This window comes from Bubalus bubalis, chromosome 5 (genome assembly GCF_019923935.1).
Source record: "Bubalus bubalis isolate 160015118507 breed Murrah chromosome 5, NDDB_SH_1, whole genome shotgun sequence".
NCBI classification, from domain to species: Eukaryota; Metazoa; Chordata; class Mammalia; order Artiodactyla; family Bovidae; genus Bubalus; species Bubalus bubalis.
The window spans coordinates 8,960,273-8,981,491 of record NC_059161.1 but is presented as its reverse complement, the minus strand read 5'-3'; the positions used below and the strand labels follow the sequence as shown (position 1 = coordinate 8,981,491).

Sequence of the window (21,219 nt, the reverse complement as noted above, 5' to 3'; positions counted from 1 at the left end):
AAATGTGGCCACAGGAGTGGAAAGAGGGCTGCCCAGAGGGAGGAAAGTGAAAGTGTTAGCTGCTCAGTTGTGTCCGACTCTGCGACCCCATGGACTGTAGCCCACCAGGCTCCTCTGTCCATGGGATTCTCCAGGCAGGAATACTGGAGTGGGTCGCCGTTCCCAGGGAGGCACAGGTAAATGTGCGTCTGGTCTGTGCCTGTGACTACTATGTCACTTTTATCCCTCTGTTGGCTCTGAAAACCCAATGCATGACAGAGCGCATAGAAATGGTTTGGACTGGCGCCCACCGCCTGGAAGGAAGCCAGGGAGGAGGGAATGAGAAGAGCAGCCCACGGCACAGCCTGACATCTGGGATCAGCGCTCTCCTCCAATCTCCTTGCAGGTTTTAATCCAGTCCTGCACCCAATGGCTTTGTAATTCCACATCTCCAATTTATTAATCAAGTGCCATCTGTGAGGCAATGTCACAGCCCCGCTGGTGTTTCTCCATTTCAATGGTTGCTGAATATTTAACTACACTTCAGCGACTTCGAGGGATGCCAAATGAGAAAAAAAACCACCACCACTTTCTCTCCCCAGTCAAACTCACACTCAGCGTGGATAATCACAAAGCCTCCACAGGCTAACGGGTGAAAAGAGATGAGCAGTCGGCACAAACACCAAGCTGTCTTTGAGTTATGGTGTCAGGGCGGTGGGCGAGGGACAGAAGTAGGAAAGCATAACCCCCCTCCTCTGGGCCTATGCCTATGTCACTGAGAAGTAGAGGGAAGGGGTCAGCTGTGTTGGGAGGGGAGGACGCTGAGAAACTAGTCATCTGTGTGTGCGTTCCCCAGCGTCACAGGTCGGGAGTCCTTAGCACACCGCTGCAGACGGATCTTCCTTTAATGGCTCAGAGCTGGCATGATCTCATTTACATTAATTGTGTGCATGTGTATATGTGTGTGTGTGTGTGTGAGGGTGAGGTTTTAAGCCTAATCCATGGGATGAATTTTTTCATTCAAATAGAATGGTCTTTAGTTGACCCAAGATTACACAGCAGGAAGAAAAAGGCATTTAGCGCCGAACTCTAATTCTGTCCCTGCTCTGCACTCTCCTGTAAGAATTCTATGTTCTTCTTCTTTTAAATAATTCTTTTTTTTTTTTTTGGCTGTGCCTCAAGGCTTGAAGAATCTTAGTTCCCCAACTAGGGATTAAACACATGCCCTCAGCAGTGGAAGTGGAGAGTCCTAACAACCAGGGAAATCCCAAGAATTCCATTTTCTCCTCATCTGACCCAGCCTCAAGGGGCCTTGGCTGGGAAGTGTGGAGTGAGAGGGGTGAGGAAGGGAATTGTGAACCCTCAGCTAGCATCTGTATCCTGGCTGCATAGAAGAGTGCTCTGGACATCCATGCTGCATGAACGAATTTGTGACTTAGTCACTGGCCTCTTCTTACCACTTCTAGCAACTTTTCCGAAGAGAAAGCAGAGCCTTCTCATCCTGCTGGTCCCCTCCCCACCAGCATGGAAACGCCTTGGAATTTTTGCCCTTGTGTCAGCATAGTGGTGGGATGTTCAGAGGTGGGGACTCCTGGTTACCTGCCCCAGGTTGCTCTGGCTGTGGCTTATCCTGGGTGTGGAGGCCACCATGGATCTGTGAGTGTGAGGAGGTCAACTTAAGCTCCTCAAAGTGTGGGAGTGTCCTATCCCCAAGGGACCTTCCCCATCACTGGGACTGTTGTGCTGTGAACTGGTCAAGAGAGGTGTATGACCCAGCTCCTGACTCCAGAGCCCTGCTTGAGCAGCTGGAGAGAGGGGAAGGCAGATCTATCTAATGGATCCAGCCACAAAGGAAGAGCAAAGCAGCCTAGCACTCAGGGACACAGACAAAACACGCAGGCAGGCGAGTGGAGTGAGGTGATTCATCCGGCATGGCTTGGTTTCTTCTTGGTGACACTTTCTGCTTTATTTTCGATACACTCAGGACTAGACATATCCAGAAGTCACTCTACTGCCTGGTACCTGGTAGTACCTGGTACGGCATCACTTGAGATCTATTACAAGGCAGCTTAGTGCCCACTAGGGCACCCCGGACAGGGGGCGGGCATCGGTTTCTAATTCTGATGGGGGCAGGCTGGCCCACACAGGGCCCATAGCTTGAAAAGTCTGCACGTGACAATGCGCAGGGCACAGAGACAGGCAGGAGGCCCAGAGGCGAGTGTGGGACTCGGAAGAATATCAACAGGAGGAATAGCAACAGGCCCACTCCTGCCAGCCCCCCATCTTATCTCAAAGTCAATAATCACAGTCTACCCTCCCTCCTCTGCTGGGATTATTTCCTCAGCCTTGCCCCTCCTCCAGAGCATCAGAAGAAGAACTCTGTGTACTTGAGCTTGCCTTGAGGGAAGGAGAGAATTTTCATGAGCCAAGAGGGGGGCAGGTGAGGGGGTGGTGATTAAAGGTGAGAGTTCCTGCCCTCGGCACCTGAATCACTCCTCTGCTGGCAGAGGGAGTGGGTGGAAAGAGTGTGCTCTGGCCAGGAACCATCCAGCTGGTAGCTGGAAACATCTGCTCTGAGCAGGTCCTCCTAGGGCTCTACAGAGGGTGCAGCGAGCATGCCCTGGCTCCCCAGCTTGTGCCATCCTGAGTGCCAGCTGGGGGAGGCCGGGGCGGAGAAGGCCATCTGGACACAGGCCCGCTCTCACCCCCTGGGTCTTCTCAGGTGACTCTCAGGTCAGATAGACTCCCTCTTCAGATAATACAGCTCAGGTGGAAGAGGCTTAGGTGGGTCTCCATGGCAACCACCAATCAGGAGCTGGGTTGCCTTGGGGTTCATCTGAGGAGCTGTGTGGTTCCAGCCTCTGGAGACACACACACACACATATTGCAAACACCAGCCCAGGGTGGATCCCTCCTCTGATCAGCATTGTTTTCTCTCAGCACAACTTCTGAGAGATAGAGGAGGAAGAAGCACGAGGCAGCACAAGAGGAAGAGGAGGGAGGCGTTTGGATGTAGTTTCCCTTGACCCTGTCCTCCTGTGGCCGATGAACTTTCTGTCTTTCCCTGAAAGGATCCAGACGCTCTCGTCTCCCAGACAGGGAAGCAGAATCAGGACCCCCTGAGACCTTCACCTCCACAGAGCCTGATCTCAGAAAGCCAGGTAAGAGGGTCACCTCCCCAGGGGACAGAAGTTACAGCAGTGGCCGGCTGAGCTGAGCTGGGTAGATGGGGACAGTCCACCGCGCTGTCTGAGCGTAGGACCCCAATGGCCACAGGGAAGCCCCGACTGTCTTCGTCTGTCCCACAAGAGGCGGCAGACTCTGCAGCATCCTCCGTGCCATGGCCTGGTCCCTGCTTCACAGACTCACAGGAAGTCATGGCTTCTGTCTACTCTGGAGGCAGCAAGCCTGTCAGGGAGGACCCAGCCCAAGGCTTTTCCCTTCTGCCTTTACGGAGAGGATCCACCTAGGGGGAAGCAAGTGTGTCAGTTGCTCAGTCGTGTCCGACTCTTTGCAACCCCTGGACTGTAGCCCACCAGGCTCCTCTGTCCATGGGACTCTCCAGCCAAGAATGCTGGAGTAGGATCTTCCCAACTCAGGGGGTCAAATGGGTCTCCTGCATTGCAGGAAGAGTCTTTACCATTTGAGCCACCAGAGAAGCTCAAGAGGGAAGCGAGGGGAAATGCAGATTAGAGTTTCTCTCCTTGATTTGAGCCTGTGACTTGAGAACCACAAAGTGTGAGGCTCGGAGCAGACTCTCAGGACACGACAGTGACCAAGGTGATGTGGGCGATGTGTGGGCCTCAGTTCCTTTGACTGCTGAGCTGCCCGTGAGTCCCCAAGATATGTTTGGGAGAACAGGCCTGGATGGGGCTTCAGGGACAGGATCAGGCTTGGGAAGGAGCATCCGCTATGGGACCAGCCCTCTCCTACGAGTTGGAGGGAGATTTCTATCATATAAAGAGCAGGGCCCTCCCCTCAGGCAGAGTCTGGGGAGCAGAGCGTCCCCCAAGACAGTGCCCAGGGCGTCTCCCCTGGGACAGTCACCAGGGTGACTCTTCACAGAAAAAGCAAAGGGCTTCTCTCCTAAGACAGGGACCAGGGCGTCTCCCTTCAGCCAGGGAGCAGAGTTACTTCTCTAAGAAAAAGACCTGGGTTCTCCCTTCAGATAGAGATCAGGGCAACTTGTCTCAGAAAAAGACCAGGGCATCTCCTCTCAGAAAGGGACCACAGTGACTTCTCTTAGAAAAAGGCCCGGACTGTCCCTTCAGACGGACACCAGAGTGTCTCCCCTCAGATAAGGACTGTGAATTCTCCTCTCAGACAGAGACCACAACAGCTTGTCTCAGAAGAAGACTAAGGTATCTCCTCTCAGACAAAGACCAGGGTACTACTATTATATAAAGACCAGGGCTTTCCCCTCAGACAGAGTCCAGGAACCTCCCCTAAGACTGAGAGAGCATGGCGTCTCTCCTCAGAAAGGGACCAAGTCATCTCCCCTCAGATGGACACTAGAGCCCCTCCCCTCAGATGAGGACCATGGATGGCATATCCTCTCAGATAGAGACCAGGGCAGTTTCTCTCAGAAAGAGACCAGGGTGTTTCCCCTCTGACAAAGACCTCCAAGGGGCGAGCTGGACCTGAGCACTCATCCCTCTCCTGTTTTCACTCCTGCCTCAGTCTGAGGAGGACAGACTGCCTCATTCCTTCATTTGTTCATTCATTCACTCAGGAACCACTCATTAGGGCCTACTGCCTCCCAGAAGATTCAACAGACACAGCTCTTCTCCTCATAGAGCTCATAGCCGAGTCAGGGAACGAGAAATACAACCAAAGAAGAGAGACGTACATTTGTTAGAGATGCTGCGATGAGAGATCTGCTAGCCTCTGTGGGGCAGTGAGGGGCAGGCTGTAGCATCTTAAAAGATGAGCGGATGTTTCTCGGGTGGGCAGAGGCCCACAGGACTGGCTGAGTCCCGCCTGGCCTGGTGGATTACAGGCTATTTTTCTATGACGCCAAAGAGAAATAAGGTAATTTGTACTCTGTGAAGTTGGTCTTGGCAAAAATAAGGCTGGGAGGAAGGTGGGTCGGCAGAGGGAACACAGACTCTCTGCACGTGCTTCTTGGAGGCCTCTGCCCCACCCTCGGGGCCGGCTTCCACAGAGCCTTGCGGCCTACACTCTGGAGCTGCTGCTCTGGGCTCATGGGTTTTGGGGGGCGCACAGGGCAGCCCCTGCCCCAGCCTGCAGACGCCCAGCTCAGCTGTTAGGGCCCAGCTTTAGAGACGGGGCCTGGGTGGGCAGTTTTGTCCAGAGAAAACAGCTTCCTGGCAGAAAGTGCATGGTCCTTCCCTGGATGGTGAGAGCCTGGGGGCCTCGGTCCCCACCAGAGGCAGATGGTCTCTTACACCTCTGGTGGGGGGCGAGGGTGTGTCAGAGCCTTGCTCCCTGTTCCACGGGCACACCCCGCATTGTTCCCACCTCAGAGACACCCCTGGTCCCCTCCCGTGCTAACTGCCAGGAACCAGACTCCTCCTGCCCTCGAGGGATGGGGCTCCTTTCTCCAGCGTATCAACAAGCTACAGCTGGTGCCAGTGTCTCCCAGGGAGCCACGGAAAAGACATTATCCTCAGGGATGTTCAAAAATAGGCTGAAGGGAAGGCTCAGAGCTTGTGAGGTGGGAGGATAATGAAGCAGAAAGGAAGGGAAAGGAAGAGCAGAGAATGGAAGACAAAGGACTTGGGGAGCACAGCCCCAGAACAGGTGAGAGGTTGCTGGGACACGAGACTCCACCCCTGAGTTCTCCCTTCAACAGCTCTCCCAGTGCCAAGGCCCAGCAAGTCAGGAGCTGGACTGGGGTCAGGTTTGCCCCAAGCCAAGGGTCCTTGACCCTTTGAAAGTGTGTGAAGCCTGTGGACGCATTCTCAGAGAAATGTACCTCAATGCATACAATTATGTTCTTGCAATTATAAAAGAAACCGCTGTATTGAAATGCAGCTATTGAACATTTTTTCCCTGAAACCGGACTCCTATTGAAATATTTTTAAGCAATTTGAGATACAGTAATATATGTGCCTCTGTGAAAGTCACTCAGTCATGTCCAACTCTTTGAGACCCCATGGACTATACAGTCCATGGAATTCTTCAGGCCAGAATACTGGAGTAGGTAGCCTTTCCTTTCTCCAGGGCATCTTCCCAACCCAGGGATTGAACCCAGGTCTCCTGCATTGTGGGTGGATTCTTTACCAGCTGAGCCACCAGGGAAGCCCACAGATACTGGAGTGGGTAGCCTATCCCTTCTCCAGCGGATCTTCCTGACCCAGGAATCAAACCTGGGTCTCCTGCATTTCAGGCAGATTCTTTACCAACTGAGCTATCAGGGAAGCCCTGTAGCCACACGTAAAATAGTAAACTCTAGTGGCAGGGCTAATGAGTATGATTTCATAGCCCTGAAAAGCACAAACCATATTTCAAGAATAACAGCTTTAAAGTTTTATGAAAAAAGAATCTGGCCTCTGAGGGAGATAAAGCTGCCACAGGTGTACTGACGCTGCCGTACTCGGGGGCCGGCATTCATAACTGACAAAAATATCACATTTCAGTTAAAGATAGAGGAGATGAAGATTTTTTTTTTCTATCCAAGTTTTGAAACTCTGAATTCTCCTGAAGCCCTTGCACCAAGGGACAGTCATAGACACAGACCAACCAACTTCTTGTTAGTTTACAAAGCACTTAAAGGGACACTACCTTGCTTTTTTTAATTGGTTGTGAGAACTTTTACATTTGTTTATTTTCGACGGCACTGGGCCTTTATTGTTGCACGCAGGCTTTCTCCAGTTGTGCCGAGCGGGGGCTACGCTTCATGGTGGGGGCTTCTCACCGCAGTGGCTTCTCTGGTCGCTGAGCCTGAGTTCTAGGTGTGTGAGTCTCAGCAGTTGTAGCACACGGGCTTAGTTGCTCCAAGGCATGTGGAATCTTCTGGACCAGGGATGGAACACACGCCCCCTGTCTTGGCAGGCAGGTTCTTATCCACTGTATCACCAGGGAAGTCCATATTACCTTATTTAGTCTTCACAGTAACTTGAAGTAGGTACCTTATTACCCCATCTTACAGATGGGGAAACTTGGAGCAATGAAGGTAACTTGGGAAGGCAGCATAGAGTGGGAGCGGAAGGGCATAGGAGTGGAATTTAGGATTTCTCTGCTAAAACCTTGGCTCCCCTCACTACACCAGCCTGCCTCACCTGAGCTGGGGAGGAACCAAAGGGCAGTGGCCTGTCCCTTACTGGATGGCAGCACCCTTCCAGACAGCACAGAGATGGCTTGTCTCCTTGGGCCCACTCCTGCCTTGAATGCACGCTCCTGGAGGGAGCCCCAGACCTGCATCGGGACAGGTACACTGCACGCACCCCCACCCGTGTTTACTGAGTGGCGAGCGCGTCATGAGTCAGAATTCAGGCCCGGGCTTTGGTCTCGCCCACCCAGAGCCTCCCAGCACATGCCACCGTTCACTACCTCAACACCACCCCCAGCTGTGGAGAAACACCACAGTGCTACTCACGAGTCAGGTCTAAACTGTGGGCAGAGGTGCTGAGGGGCAAGTCAACTGCTAGATAGAATAGACTGAGAAGGCTTCCTGCAAGAAGTGAGCTTTGAGCCAGATGTATTCCAACTTGTAAATTATGAATCGCTCAAACACGCAATAATATCGGAATAATAGTGCAAAAAAACAGTCATAAATTCCCCCTGGACAGAGTGATTGTTAGTATTTTACCCTACCTGAATGCACGTGTGTACCTGGACATGTGGCATCCTCTGAATGACTGGAATGTGAGACCTTGTAGACAATCGTTGACACTCAGCCAGGAACACTCCAGCATTGCCTCCCAAGATTGCACTATTTGTCAAGATTCCCCTAGAACCATAATTACCATTTTTTTTTCCTTCCTGCTGGGAGGTGCCATGTCATTTATTGAAAACAAAACAAAAACAAAACAGGCCAAACACATTTCTTAGTAAGTGCCGTTTGTTAAAAGTTCTGTTAAAACATATGGGTCAAGGGGAAGCAAAAATAATCAGAGGAGCACTGTAGGAAAAACCTTTAGGTCTGGCACTGGGAGACCTCTGGAGAGGAGCAGTGGGAGAAACTTCATGTTCTGAAGGGTAGGAGCCCCCCATCTCCCTTCTTCCCTCTCACCCGCTTAATCCCACCAGAAACTACCAAAATGCCCGGAATAAAAGGTTTCAAGTTCAATAGTCACACTCTCTCCAAACACAAAAAGCAGGTACAATTCAACTCAACACAGAAGCTTGTGTGCAAAGTTGCAGGAAACTGAGACATTGTATAAAAAGTTAGGTTAAAGATGATTCTGTGGTTTTGTTTTGTGTGTGTTTTGAGGGTGTGGCTCTTCCTCTGTCACCTGAACTCAGCAAAGAAATGGTTATCCTGATGAAATATCAACAGCTGACCCACAGTAAAAACGGACAAGTTCTAAAAATTAAAAAAAAAAGCATAATTACCAAAAAAAATCTGTCACTGCTTCCTCTGTCTGCATTTTGCTTTTTAAAACTTGTGTTTTTTTTAAGTTTTTGACTTTTTTTTTTTTAAATCCTGAAAAGTAGACAGTAAAACAGCTCCTGGAAGAATTTACAACCAACTGCATGCGAGTCTGGGAAGCTGAGGGGCTAATTACCATTTTTATACCCTAGAAAAGCAACACCCATTCCCTAACATACAGTTCATACTCAGATTTTCCCAGATGTCCTAATGTTTTTAAAACACAGATTCAAACAATGCTTGTGTGCTGGATGCAGATTGCAGGTGCTGTTGCCTGAACAGGAAGCAGATATTCCTCATGGGAAGGTTCTGGAGTCACTTGGCAGGATTTGAGCGGGAGCGAGGGCTTTAGCTGGGAGTTTGGCTCTGCCATGTGGGTTAATCCAACTCAAGGGAGGGGCAGAATCCAACTGGGCAAGACCACCTAACAGCAGTTCTGATGAACCTTCTGGGTGTCTTTAGTCTTAATCCGACCACAACCTGCTGTCACAGACTCAGGTCCCGGGGAGGCCCGGGGATAAGCCAACCAGCCACCTCTGGCATTGTCTAGTCTGCCTGCCTCTCTGTTTCTGCATTCCCTCCTTCCCTCTACCTCTCCACCTCTCACTTATGTCTTTCCTCCTTCCCTTCATCTCCCCCTCCCTCCATCCTCTGCCCTTAAGAGCTTAATCAGACCTGCTGGAGAGCCTCCAGGAGAACAGCTGGCACCAGTGACAGATATAGCTCCAGCAGAAGTCTTGTCTCTGTCGCAGCCTCCAGCCTGGGCTGGGAGGCAGGGACTGGGGGGAGGAGAAAATTCAAAACACCCCACCCCTCTCCACCCTCTGAGAGCCCAGCCCCTGGGCCAGAGAAACTGAGAGCCCACCGAGCCTGGGACTCGGGTGGGATCCCCACCCAGGCTCTGCCATCTGCCGTGAGCTGAGCACCCCATCTCTGGCAGCCGACTTGAGTCAGGGGCACAGACTTCCACCCGGGAAGAGGGCACCCGCCCTATCCTGGTCTGCACTCTGGCTTCCCCAACCCAGGGCAAGGAGTCTGGGGGAGTCCAGAGATGTGCCCACCCTGAGGTCACATCCCCTCCAGGTCAGGCCTTAGGTGCTGAGATCCAGAAATCCTTGCCTGGACAGTCACCTGCCCACGTCCAGAGCTGGAGCAGGACCCCTCCCTGGTGGGAGCAACATCACCGTGGGAGCAACCCTAGGTCTGAGGGAGGCTAAGAGGCCCTGTTGGCAGGGATGTGGGTGGGCCTGGACATGAAGCTCGGCATCTCCCTGCATGTATGTAAGGCCCCTTGGGCTGAGACTAGAAAGAGGGGACCGGCTAAGGGCCAAGAACTGGCTCAACCCACATCTCCATGTACCAGCAAAGAACTCCACAGAGTCCAAGAATTCTCAGCTTGAATCAGACCCTCCCAGTTGTTATGAAGGTTTATTTGACAAGGAAGGAAGAGAATGTATTTTATTGAATAGTTCATTAGCTTAATTTGTAATTTGCGAATATTTAAACATATGGTATGCAAGCCTCTATCTGCAGCACTGCCCCAAGGCCATTGCACATGGGAGCCATGGGCCTACTGCTCAAGCCTGGTGCCCTTACCAGGCCTGGAGTAGATGTTAAGAGGCCAGTTTTCCTGGAGACATAAGTTATCTCCAGGGTTTTCTCACCTCCTCTTTCTGTATGCTTCTCCCTGCTGCAGGAAGACCTTCTAAGACCAAACCATTCTCCTTTCAACTTAAATGTAATTCCAGACTAAGAAGAAAAAAAAAATGCCCTTAAGGACGGCAGTGCTTGAACCAAAAATGAATCCTTCAAAATGGGCCTTAGGAAGGGGGAGAAATTTTGGAATGGGAAGGGATTGTCTAGGTAGATTTCTAGCCCAGCTGCACACACACACACACACACACACACACACACACACACAGCAAGGACTAAAACCCCACAGGGCAACTCTATCCATTACTCTGGTATTTATTCAAACAAGTTAGAAAGCAAGTATCACTCCATTTATTATGGATGTCTGTTGAACACTGGGGCTTCCCAGTGCTAGTGGCAAAGAACCCACCTGCTAATGCAGGACATGTGGGTTCGATCCCTGGGTCAGGAAGATCCCCTGGAGGAGGACATGGCAACCCACTCCAGTATTCCTGCCTGGAGAATTCCAAGGACAGAGGAGCCCGGCAGGCTCCAGTCCATGGAGCTGCAAAGAGTAGAAAAGGACCGAAGCGACTGAGCACACACTGAACACTTGCTACAGGCCAGACCCTGTGCCTGGCTCTGGGGCCTGGGTAAGATGACGCTCAAGACCTGGGTCCTCGCTCTGGCTGGAGAGGGACACAGAGGCCATCATGGTTCGCTGCGCCGTGCTGGGCTATGCCATGACGGGGTAAGCACGGAATACTGGGAGCCTGGTCGGGGAGGATGGGGGAGGCTCCTAAAGGAAACAGAGTATGAGCTAAGAGCTGCGGTGGGGCTCATTCAGGAATTGAGGATGTGCAAAGCCCTAAAAGCAAGAGGCAGCAGGGCGCATTCAGTGAATGGAGGGTGGGGTTGGGGAGGGTGTTAGGGGAGCATAGGGGTAAGGAGAGGTTTGGTGAGTCATGAAGCTGAAGACGTAAATAGGAGCCACCTGATAAAGGGCCTTGAAGCCACTTAAGGGGTCTGAATCTAATCTTGAGGATAATCAGGAATTGTTGAAAGCCTTTAAGCACCCCAGGGTTTAAATCTAGGATGATGCGAAGATCTTCAATCTAGACCCCTTTGCTATTGAAGGCCTCGCTCCACATCACCTCAAATATCATCAAATGAATTCACATTATAATTATTTTTTAATAAAAATGTGGAAAGGAGTTTCATTACTTAAATTTGAAATTTTTTTTAATTTCAATTTTGTAGATCTCTACTTACATTTTGAGGCCAGTGACATTTTGGGGGGATGGGGCAGACAGGTCCTTATACAGCTCAGAGACCCCATGCACGGGGTTATGGTATCTAATTGATCTCAGGTGGCCTCGGCCTGCAGTGACTTGAAGCAAGGCTTCGGCTCCTGGCCAGAGACTGAAGTCAGGCCGCAGAGATGAAAGCACCAAATTCTAGCCACTAGACTAGTGGTCAGTGACAAGGCCGTGGTTCTTCAGCTTTGCAGAAAAGAACTCCCTCAAAGATGGAAAGTAGTGTAATAAGTATTTATTAGGAGGAAAAGAGTATAGTACATATGTATAGACACAGGGACAGACTCAGAGAGAGTCACTGAGGCGCACCCTTGTGGTAGTTTCAACCACTTTTATGGGGCATTTCTTCCAAGTTTCCTTTGGCCAGTCATTTTGGTTTGCCTGGTTCAGAGTCCATATTTAGTATATCTCAGGATCCTCCCAACCAGGGATCAAAGCTATGCCCCCTGCAGTGAAGGCGCAGCCTCTTAATCACTGGACCATCAGGGAAGTCTTGCGTTCTTTTAAAAACACAAGCACTCCAGGAAAAAATTACACATTCAGTTACAACATCGCTGCCTGCCTGACCAGATCCCCTGGCAGAGATTCCTGGGGCCTCAGGGCTCTCAGGACAGAGCAGAACCCACCCCCATCTCTCAGCCCCTTCCCCACACTATTGCCCAACTACATGATTCTGGACATATAAAGCAGTGAAGACCAAGAAGAAAAAGTGCTAACTGCCCCTGATCCCAATAGCACAGTCTGATGGTCTCTTCTTCCCTCCCAGGCTCCCAGAAAGGCATCAGGATATGTAATCTGAGGCCTCCATGATGGTGATACACTCAGACTAAGTGGAGGATGAACACTATTATATTTCTTAATTACGATGGTTGCTAAGAGAAGTCGTTTTCTCCATGGGCAAATAGGAAGCTTGATTTGTGCCACTCTCGGAAGCTACTGATACCCCACAATAATTTTCCCATTTGTGTTTGATTCCCCAACGTCAACAATTCATTTCTTTGGGCTAACCCTCTCTGGTGCAGGGTGGCAGGAAGGCTGCCTAAAAAAAAAGATGTGAGTCTTCAGGAGGTGACGCGTGCCTCATCACCATGTTGTTGTGAGTTCATTGAACCTCTTTTGTCTGCATCTAGAGGGTCTAGGCAGGAATAAGACCATTGCTGCATGCAAGGGGGAGCTCCTCGGAGGGGAGAAGGGCATAGGAAGGGGAGGTGAGCCTCCTCAAAGACCCAGTTCAGATTCTAGCCCAGGAATGGAGCTCACCTTCACTGTTGTCAGAGGCATGAACCCACTTCCAGCAGGCAGCAGGGCATGCCTGAGATGGCAGTCCATTCACTCATTCATGTGTTCATCCACCATTCACTTATCCATCCATCTAGTCATTCAGTCATTCACCACACCTATACTGAGCAAGACCCTGTGGGAATATGATGAGTTAGGATTCCCTGTCACACCTGATGCTTCTTGCACACATCTCACCTTGTACCATGGCAGGATCCTCTATCTGGGATATCTGCTCCATCAGTCCATGTGTCTGAAGGCTGCACTCACCATTCAGCATTCTCTCATCCACAAGGCTTTTCAAAACCCCTTTCATCATCCAGAGTCACTCCTTCCCCATCCCTACCCTAGCAATACTGACTCCATGCTTCACCAGTCACATTTACCTCTTTCCACTTAAATTATGACTTTTACTCATCAAGTCTTGTATCTGCTGGAGAGCAGGGTCCAGACATGCTATCGTGCTTGTGTTCCTCCGCAGATGTGTACACTGTGCTTGATTAATGCTTTTGCCTGATGAATGATGAATAAATGAATGAATGGTGGGTAAGTTGTATCATTTACAGGACAATATCAGTCCCATACAATCTTCAGCTTTTTTCAGCAACATATTGGGGGCATTTCCTGTTATGAAAACATCTGTTCTGAATGTGTGTGTTTATTTCCCCTTAAACTGTAGGGATAAGATTATGCTCAGCCATACAGCATTGTTAAAAGGTAAACTGAGGCATATTAATTTTTTTTTTAAAGTTTATTTGAGCAAAAAAAAGTCTGTTCACATCTCGCAAATATGAAGGAGCTCTGAGGAGCTGTACAAAATGAAACACTTTTATAGTCAGAAGGGATCGGGAACAAGGATGTTAAAGCAAAAAAAGCAAATTGGTTGCTGCAAAGTTATTATCCTTTAGGGCTGGCAGAGGGCTATCAGGCAGATTATTTAACTAGTGCTGATCAAGTGATTCCTGTGAGAGGTGAAACTAAGTCTTGGTTTGGTGACATGGGGGTTAGCATAAGGACTCCATTTGGGGCCTGATGCCTTATTTTTAACAGTATGTTTCCATCTTTGTTTGGATTGACCAAGGATCTGGAAGCTCAATCATCTGGACGCTTTAGAGACTTTTATGGCCATGAGATTATCTTACTTTTATGCGGTGCTTGGAGCTTCCCAAGTTAATTCACAACTGCTTCTTACAACACCACGACTTTGTCTTACAGACTTAGAAACGATTGCTCAGAGAGGTTAAGCGTCTTACGTCTTACCCGAGGCCGCCCAGCTGTGAAGGGGGAGGTCTTCTCACTCGGGCATCAGCTCTCCCCGCCTCATCCCGTTCTCCCCACCTTGGCTGACAGAGGGGCTGAGGAAGACGCACTCCTGCCCCGCCCCGGCAGGGCCTGGGGGCCATGTCCCTGCTCCCGTGGCTCCGGGGGAACGAGGCGCCGCCACGGCCGTCGCCGCGGAGCCCGGCGGAGATGGTGCTGGAGACGCTCATGGTGGAGCTGGCGGGGCAGATGCGCGAGGCTGAGCGGCAGCAGCGGGAGCGCAGCCACGCGGTGAGGAAGGTCTGCACCCGCGTGGACTACAGCTGGCTGGCCAGCGCGCCGCGGCCCGCATACGACCTCAGCCCCGGAGAGAGGCTGCAGCTGGAGGACGTCTGCGCCAAGATCCACCCGGCCTACTGTGGGCCCGCCATCCTCAGGTAACTCCCGCCGTCCTCGGGTAACTCCCCACCATCCTCAGGTAACTCCAGACATCCTCAGGTAACTCAGGTAACTCCCTGCCGTCCTCAGGTAACTCCCACCACCCTCAGGTAACTCAGGTAACTCCCTGCCGTCCTCAGGCAACTCCAGACATCCTCAGGTAACTCAGGTAACTCCCCACCATCCTCGGGTAACTCGCCAACATCCTCAGGTAACTCCCCTCAAGGCACCGGGCAGGGACACTCCCAGGCTCCGGAGGTGCGGAGGTGCGCGGCCTGGAGCCCCAGGAACTAATAATCGCACGGAAATGGAGCCCGGGGCCTGGATGAGCAGGGATCCGTTAGAAGGAGCAAGGCAGGAGGAAGAAAGAGGCCATGGTTGCCAGGTCAGTGCTAGAGGCTGAGGGAGGTAGGAGCAGCTCCCAGAGACACGTGAGCTTTTGAGGTGTTTTTCGGAAAAGAACCCACATTTATTTGCAATAGAAACCACGGTCTGGGAAAAAAAAAAAAACTATTAGCAAATGTAGAGTCTGTGTTCTGTTCGGGGTCACACCAAGAAACCAGGTATTACATGAACTTGCTAGCGGTGGTTCTTTCTGGAGCTCCAAGCCAGAGACCTTGGAGACAGAGGAAACAGCTTGGGAACACACTCAGGAATCTCGGAGAACCTGGGGCCCTGGGGAACCGCACTCCTGGCTGCAGCGCAGACAGGAAGTAGCCAGGAGACTGATAAGCAGAACCAAACAGCTCGCACCCTCAGCCAGGAGGTGGCGGGGAGCTATGGAAGGACCATCACAGGGCGGTGAAACCATCGGATGTACATTTCAGGAAGATCACGCTGGCCAGTGAGGCCAGAAAAACCCCAGTGGGCTCCTCTCACTACATCGATAACCCGAAGCAGCTACCAGTATCTTTCCCTATGTTAGTGCATTAATCTCACAAAAAAAAAAAAAAAAAAAAAGTAGCTGTGACCCCAGTTTACAGATGGGGAATCTGAGTCTCATGGAGGCCAGGAGTGGCAGAGGTGGACCTCAGTATGGGCTGGAGCGTTAGGAGGTGGGGTGGATTTCTGATTCAGAAGAAGTGGGCAAGTGGAGAAGCTGGGAATTTCCCACTGTGGGGGGTGGAGGGGGGCGCTCAAGGACGCCCTTGGGGTCGCGCGCTGCCGCACCCACCGCAGCCCTGCCTTGTATTCCGGCCCCCCGCACCCAGGTTCCGGCAGCTGGTGGCGGAGCAGGAGCCTGAGGTGCAGGAGGTGTCCCGGCTCTTCCGCTCGGTGCTGCAGGAGGTCCTGGAGAGGATGGAGGAGGAGGAGGAGGCGCAACGGCTGACGCGCCAGTGGAGCCTGCGGGCCCCCCGAGGCACCCTGACCACCTTCAGGAGCCGTGCGCGCATCGCCCCCTTTGCCAGCGACATCCACACCATCTCTGAGGACGTGGAGCGGGACACGCCGCCGCCGCGGGCCTGGAGCTTGCCCGAGTTCCGGGCACGGAAGGAGGACTGATCCTGCCTCCCCTGTCCGGGGCGGGGCCCCCTCTGGGAGGGTATGATAGACCTGGACCATCCCGCGTCCTGGAACCTCCCCACTCTGCCCCGACCCCGACGTGGGGCCAAAATGACTGCCCATCCCAAGATATGCCTGTAAGACAGAGCAACCCCTCCCTGCCCGGCCTCTCCCACTGACCACTAGGCCTAGAGTCAGGGATTGGAGCTGCACCCAGAGCCCCCTGCTCCCCTGCGCAAGTCGGCTGGAGCAGCCCTTTCCCTGCCCCGCAGAGATTTTTGAGGGTCTCAGCAGACAGACCACCACCTCTTCCCCATCTCCTGTTTCTGTCTAGAACGGAAGAGTGGCCCTGCCTTTTGCCAAGTCATGAGTTCTCACTCCAATTTAAGGATGTCCCATCACCCCCACTCCCTGGATAGTGATTAGGGATGACCCGTTGGCTGGTGGTTATTCTCTGCTGGTGTCTGTCGTGCACCCCACCACAGCCAGTGGGTCCCAGCCTGGTGGGTGGGCAGAGCTGGAAGGGACCACCGGTCCACTCTCCTCAACTAGTGAGTGAGGAAACAGGCTCAGAAGCGGGCGGGATTCCGCCACCGTTAACTGCAGCCTGATCCCCTTGGGCCTTGAGCTTGCTCCCTTACACAGGTATCTCTGCCCCTGCATCTGTGAGTCCTGGGCTATAATGCGACAAGCCCAAAGGCTGATCTCCACCTGCCTGTGGTCTGACCCATCTCTTACCTTGGCACTGGTGTGGGAGTCTGAAGTAGCTGGGGGCAGAGGTGGGTTGCTATTACCCCACCCCACAGTGTCATCATGTGGGAGGGGCCAGTCCCCAGCAGAAACTTCCGGAAGCTAAGCTTCAAGGCCTTTGGACTTGCTGCTCCAGAAAGTCAGGTGTTTGACTCCAGGGTCCCTTCTCTACCTGGCTTTGTCTGCTCTTTGACTTTCTTCAGAGAAGTGATGTCCAGACTTGTAACTGACCTCAAGGTACCCAAGTGAAATATTCCAGAACCTCCCCACAGGCTTCACTGTCTTTCCATTTCTAACCCAGTTAGATCTTGGTGATGGGCATATGATTATCCAGTGTGTGGATCAACAGTGGCAGACGTGGAAGTCCAGGCAGCCTCCCCACATACTCTGGGCTGAAGTTGGGTGGGTGGGGGATGGGTGGGGAACATGTCTGGCCCCAATTATCAGTGTGTGCTCAGAAAATCCAAGTGGGTTTTAATATTGTGTGCACTAAGTCACTGCAGTCGTGTCTGACTCTCTGCCACCTTATGGACTGCAGCCTGCTAGGCTCCTCTGACCAAGGGATTCTCCAGGCAAGAATACTGGAGTGCGTTGCCATGCACTTCTACAGGGGATCTGCCTGACTCAGGGATTGAACCTGTGTCTCTTTTGTCTCCTGTAATGGCAGGCAGGTTCTTTACCACTAGTGCCAACTGGGAAGCCCAGGTGTAAATAAAATGCCAGAAGGAGACAATTCAACAGCAGGGGGAAATCTGTATATTCCCTGACCAAACTTAGTGGGAAAAAAGTTCTTTTTATGATCTGGTTTTGGATATTTTCACTCAGATCTGGACAAGAGAATTATAGGATGGTGGACAACCTCTCATCCAACGCTAATAGGATGAAAGAGTTAATTGACTTATGAACACAATTGGTGAAAGTTGAGAATCACTTAAATAACATACACATCTAAAATATCTTACATATTCTAAGACATAAAGATGTTTGTTCAATTGCTAAACTTTTAACGTAGACCGAAGCTGCATTCACTTTTTTGGTGACATGTGTGGCTTGTCTGATGGGAGTTCTGCACTTATGTTTTATTTTTTGTGTGTACTTTAATCATAACAACAAGAACAACTGGTATAAACAGATTTTGGCCTCTCATGAAAACCCTCCCTGCCCACCTCAATCAAGACAGACTGACCCCCACCAGCTTCAGACCCCAGTCACCTACTGGAGGAAGTCCCAGCTGGCAGCACTCAGACCCACAAGTTACTCCTCTGGATTCAGGTCATTAAATGGAGTAGTGAGACCTAAATTTCTGGTTTTATAAACCCAGTGACAACAAATGAAAGAACAAAATAGTTTGAGAATCTCCTTGTGAGTGTGGTTTCCGGAGGAGATGGGTTGAGTCTGCTCCAGACTGGGTAGTTTCTTTGCACTCAGCTCAACACCACTGGCCACTAGAGGGAGTCAGTGGGTGTGGGAACCACTTCCTGATAACATTTTCTTTTGCTGAGCTGTTTGTTTCTGTTTTTCACTTGTTTCGCCTTATGAACATTTTCAGATACAGAGATGTAGAGAGGAAAGTGTATGGAGTTTCCATATGCCCATCACCAAGGCTTAAAAATTAATAACATGTTGCCATATTTGCTTTTCTACTTTTTGGTGAAGTATTTAAAAGTAAATCCTAGACATCATATTTTACCCCTGAATACTTCAGGATGCACTGCAAAGGAATAAGAAAAATTTCCTGTGTAACTACAGTAGAATACTATCACTCTTCCCCAGATTAACAGTAATTCTTTAGTATTATCTAATGCCCAAACCACATTGAAATTTCTCTAGCTTTTCCCAACCAATGATCTTTGCAGTTTATTTCTTTGAATGAGGATCTGATTTGTTTTATTCTTGGTCATTTAGTGTTTATTTAATTCCACAATAAAGTGTTGGTTAAAAAGAGTGCTTATGAAGCATGAGTGTTAGTGTGTGGTAAGTTAATGACGGCACATAAATGATAACAATTCTGCAAATTAGCCTAAGGATGCTCTTTACTCAGATCCTGTTTTATTCTTCTGATTAAAGTTCTTCCAGAGCAACCAAGATTTTCTAATATCTTGAAAAATAACATCAAAAATAATAATGACAATAATTTGTCAAAAGTAATTTGACTTTCATTTGGTGAAAATACTCTTCACATTTATGTATCTTATTTTTTGAGACATTCATGCAAATGGCAACTGTAAACCTTATCCTCTTTTCTTGCCATTTAGAAGCAAAACACTAAAATTTGTCAAAATAACTCGAGGTAAATCTCAAGAATTCTAATAGTAGGTAATGAAAAAACTATCTTTTGATGCCATCAACACATAGTGAAATTCAGTCTGTCATTTTTTTTTTCAGGATAAAGAACTATTTGTATATTTATTTAAGAAATTCTTGTATAGCTAAATATTGTCAGTATATCTTATATTCGTGTGTTTCTCTAACAAAACACAATATGTTATTTGAAAATTCATTCAACCTAAATGACAAATCATTTTTAGACAGTTATTTAAAATCAGTTTAACACCTTGCATCATTTGTTAAAATAGAGAAACTGGCATCTGTTTCCTTATGAGTATTATTACATATTATATCAAGTTTGCCTTATTATATTTAGTAAGATGCTAATCTAAAAATAAAAACCATGACTTTATCATAATCAAGGCAGAAATAGCAAGATTATTTTTTAAAGTTTCTAAAAATGTCCAACGGTTTTTTTTACAAAGAAAGGCATTCACGAGCTGACCAAAGTTGGGGAGTGTTCTCTAGCACATCTGATTGTGTTGCATTCCAGTTCCAGTTCCCTTGCTGGAACAAATGCAGCATTCCCAGAGCCCAGCAGTTGGCAGTCCTCCAGCCGTCTCCCCTCCCAGCTAGCATTTGGTGCGGGGAGGATTCCACTCCAGGAACAAGCCATTCCTCTCCACGTAGCCAGAATCCTGAGGCTAACAGTTTAGAACTGCTTTCGGCTTGGGCTTGCTGGTAGGGGGCCGGGGGCCTCTGAGAGGCTCTCACAAAGTATCCAGGATCCAGAACACAGGGCAGTGTGGATTGAGGTCAGCCTTTCCTGGGTAGAAAAGAAATCAAGCCAGTAGGCAAAGAAGCTGTTCCAACATGTGGCTTCATGGATGTGAGAAATACATCTTTTACCCAAATGAGCCAGTCCAACAATATTGCTATGAATAGAAATGGCTTCTTCATCAAGAAAATTCCTTTATTAACCTTTGAATAAAGGTTAATCCAGGGCTTCCCTGTAGCTCAGATGGTAAAGAATCTGCCTGAAACGCAGGAGACCCACGTTCCATCCCTGGGTTGGGAAGATCCCCTGGAGAAGGGAATGGCAACCTATCCAGTATTCTTGCCTGGAGAATCCCATGAACAGAGGAGCCTGGTGGGTACAGTCCATGGGGTCGCAAACAGTCAGACACGACTGAGCGACTAACACCACTACTACTAGTAAGCTTTGAATGGTTTACCTTTACCATTTACCCACCTTATCTCACTTGTCTGTGACCCTGAGAGGAAGAGTGTTACATTTTGTCGCAGGTTACAGGCAAGTGGCCCACCTGGAATGGAAGCCAGAGTCCTCAGGATTACAGATCCTATGTGCGCCTAGCTCCAGCTGATGGTATTATGGATGAGAAAACTAGAATGTTCCTTCAATTATCTAACCTTCTGTTGCCATATCAATATTTTGCCCTATATACACAGGAGAAAATAAAACAATAACCACTGCTCTTTGTCCCTAGTAGGAAGACAGCTCCTTGTTAATCTGCTTTCTGAGGAACTTTCCATTTTGGTTGGTTTTCTCTCCGTCACTTCATCTTCTCTTAAAATAAGATTTCCTACCTTTTACCCATGAACAGATTTTGCTGTGCCTCAGAGAGGACAAAGGCATTCAATAGTGCAAATGAACTCATTGGGACTTTTGGGCTGCTGGAAACTGGATGATGTTTCTCCCAAAGTGATTCTCCCATTTATGTCTTTGCAAATCCCTCAGCTCTCTGAGGCTCTTGTTTCTCATCTAAGCATGTTGTCCTGTCTGCTTCCCAGAATTGTGGCGAGGTTAAAATAAGATCAAATACTTTGCCAACTATAAAAGAACTTTCAAATGTAAGATCCGCCAGTTGCTCATGACAGTCCTCCCTTCAGTTAGCACAGATTCCAGACAGTTGATGGAACACACACCGAGGAGTGGTTGTCATCGTCCTTCCTCTGAAATAACCACACCCGGCCCTTTAATCATTGTTCCTGAGCCCGATTTCCCTATTCATCTAGATCTCTGGTTCTCAAGCTTGGCTGCACGTTAGCCCACTGCAAAAGCTTTTAAATATTCTGGCACCAACTGCCCTCCAAGGCAAGTAAATCAGGAATTCGGGGTGAGACCCAGGCGTCCATCTAAAGCTCTCCAGGTGATTCCATCATGCAGCCAGAGCTGTGAACCCTGGCTGTTGTTAGGTTACTCTTTCTGGGGGTCTC

At 49.7% G+C, this 21,219-nt stretch overlaps 1 protein-coding gene and 1 non-coding gene across 5 annotated transcripts; one reads left to right on the top strand and one right to left on the bottom strand.

Annotated features, from left to right (window-relative positions):
• Positions 1 to 2,722: 2,722 nt before the first annotated feature.
• On the top strand, positions 2,723 to 20,323 carry RD3 (RD3 regulator of GUCY2D). Of its 4 annotated transcripts, none has more exons than XM_044942679.2 (3): positions 2,723 to 3,140; positions 14,113 to 14,459; positions 15,672 to 20,323. In XM_044942679.2, the coding sequence occupies exons 2-3, from the start codon at positions 14,164 to 14,166 to the stop codon at positions 15,961 to 15,963; spliced, it is 588 nt and encodes a 195-aa protein (XP_044798614.1). In that variant the 5' UTR covers positions 2,723 to 3,140; positions 14,113 to 14,163; the 3' UTR covers positions 15,964 to 20,323. The 4 variants fall into 4 exon arrangements, with proteins under 4 accessions (XP_044798614.1, XP_006069729.1, XP_025141208.1 ...); XM_006069667.4 differs by having other exon boundaries at positions 2,725 to 3,140; positions 13,978 to 14,459; XM_025285423.3 differs by having other exon boundaries at positions 2,725 to 3,140; positions 13,844 to 14,459.
• TRNAF-GAA lies at positions 6,290 to 6,362 on the bottom strand. The gene has a single exon. It is a non-coding gene; the product is annotated as a tRNA-Phe (tRNA).
• Positions 20,324 to 21,219: the final 896 nt, after the last annotated feature.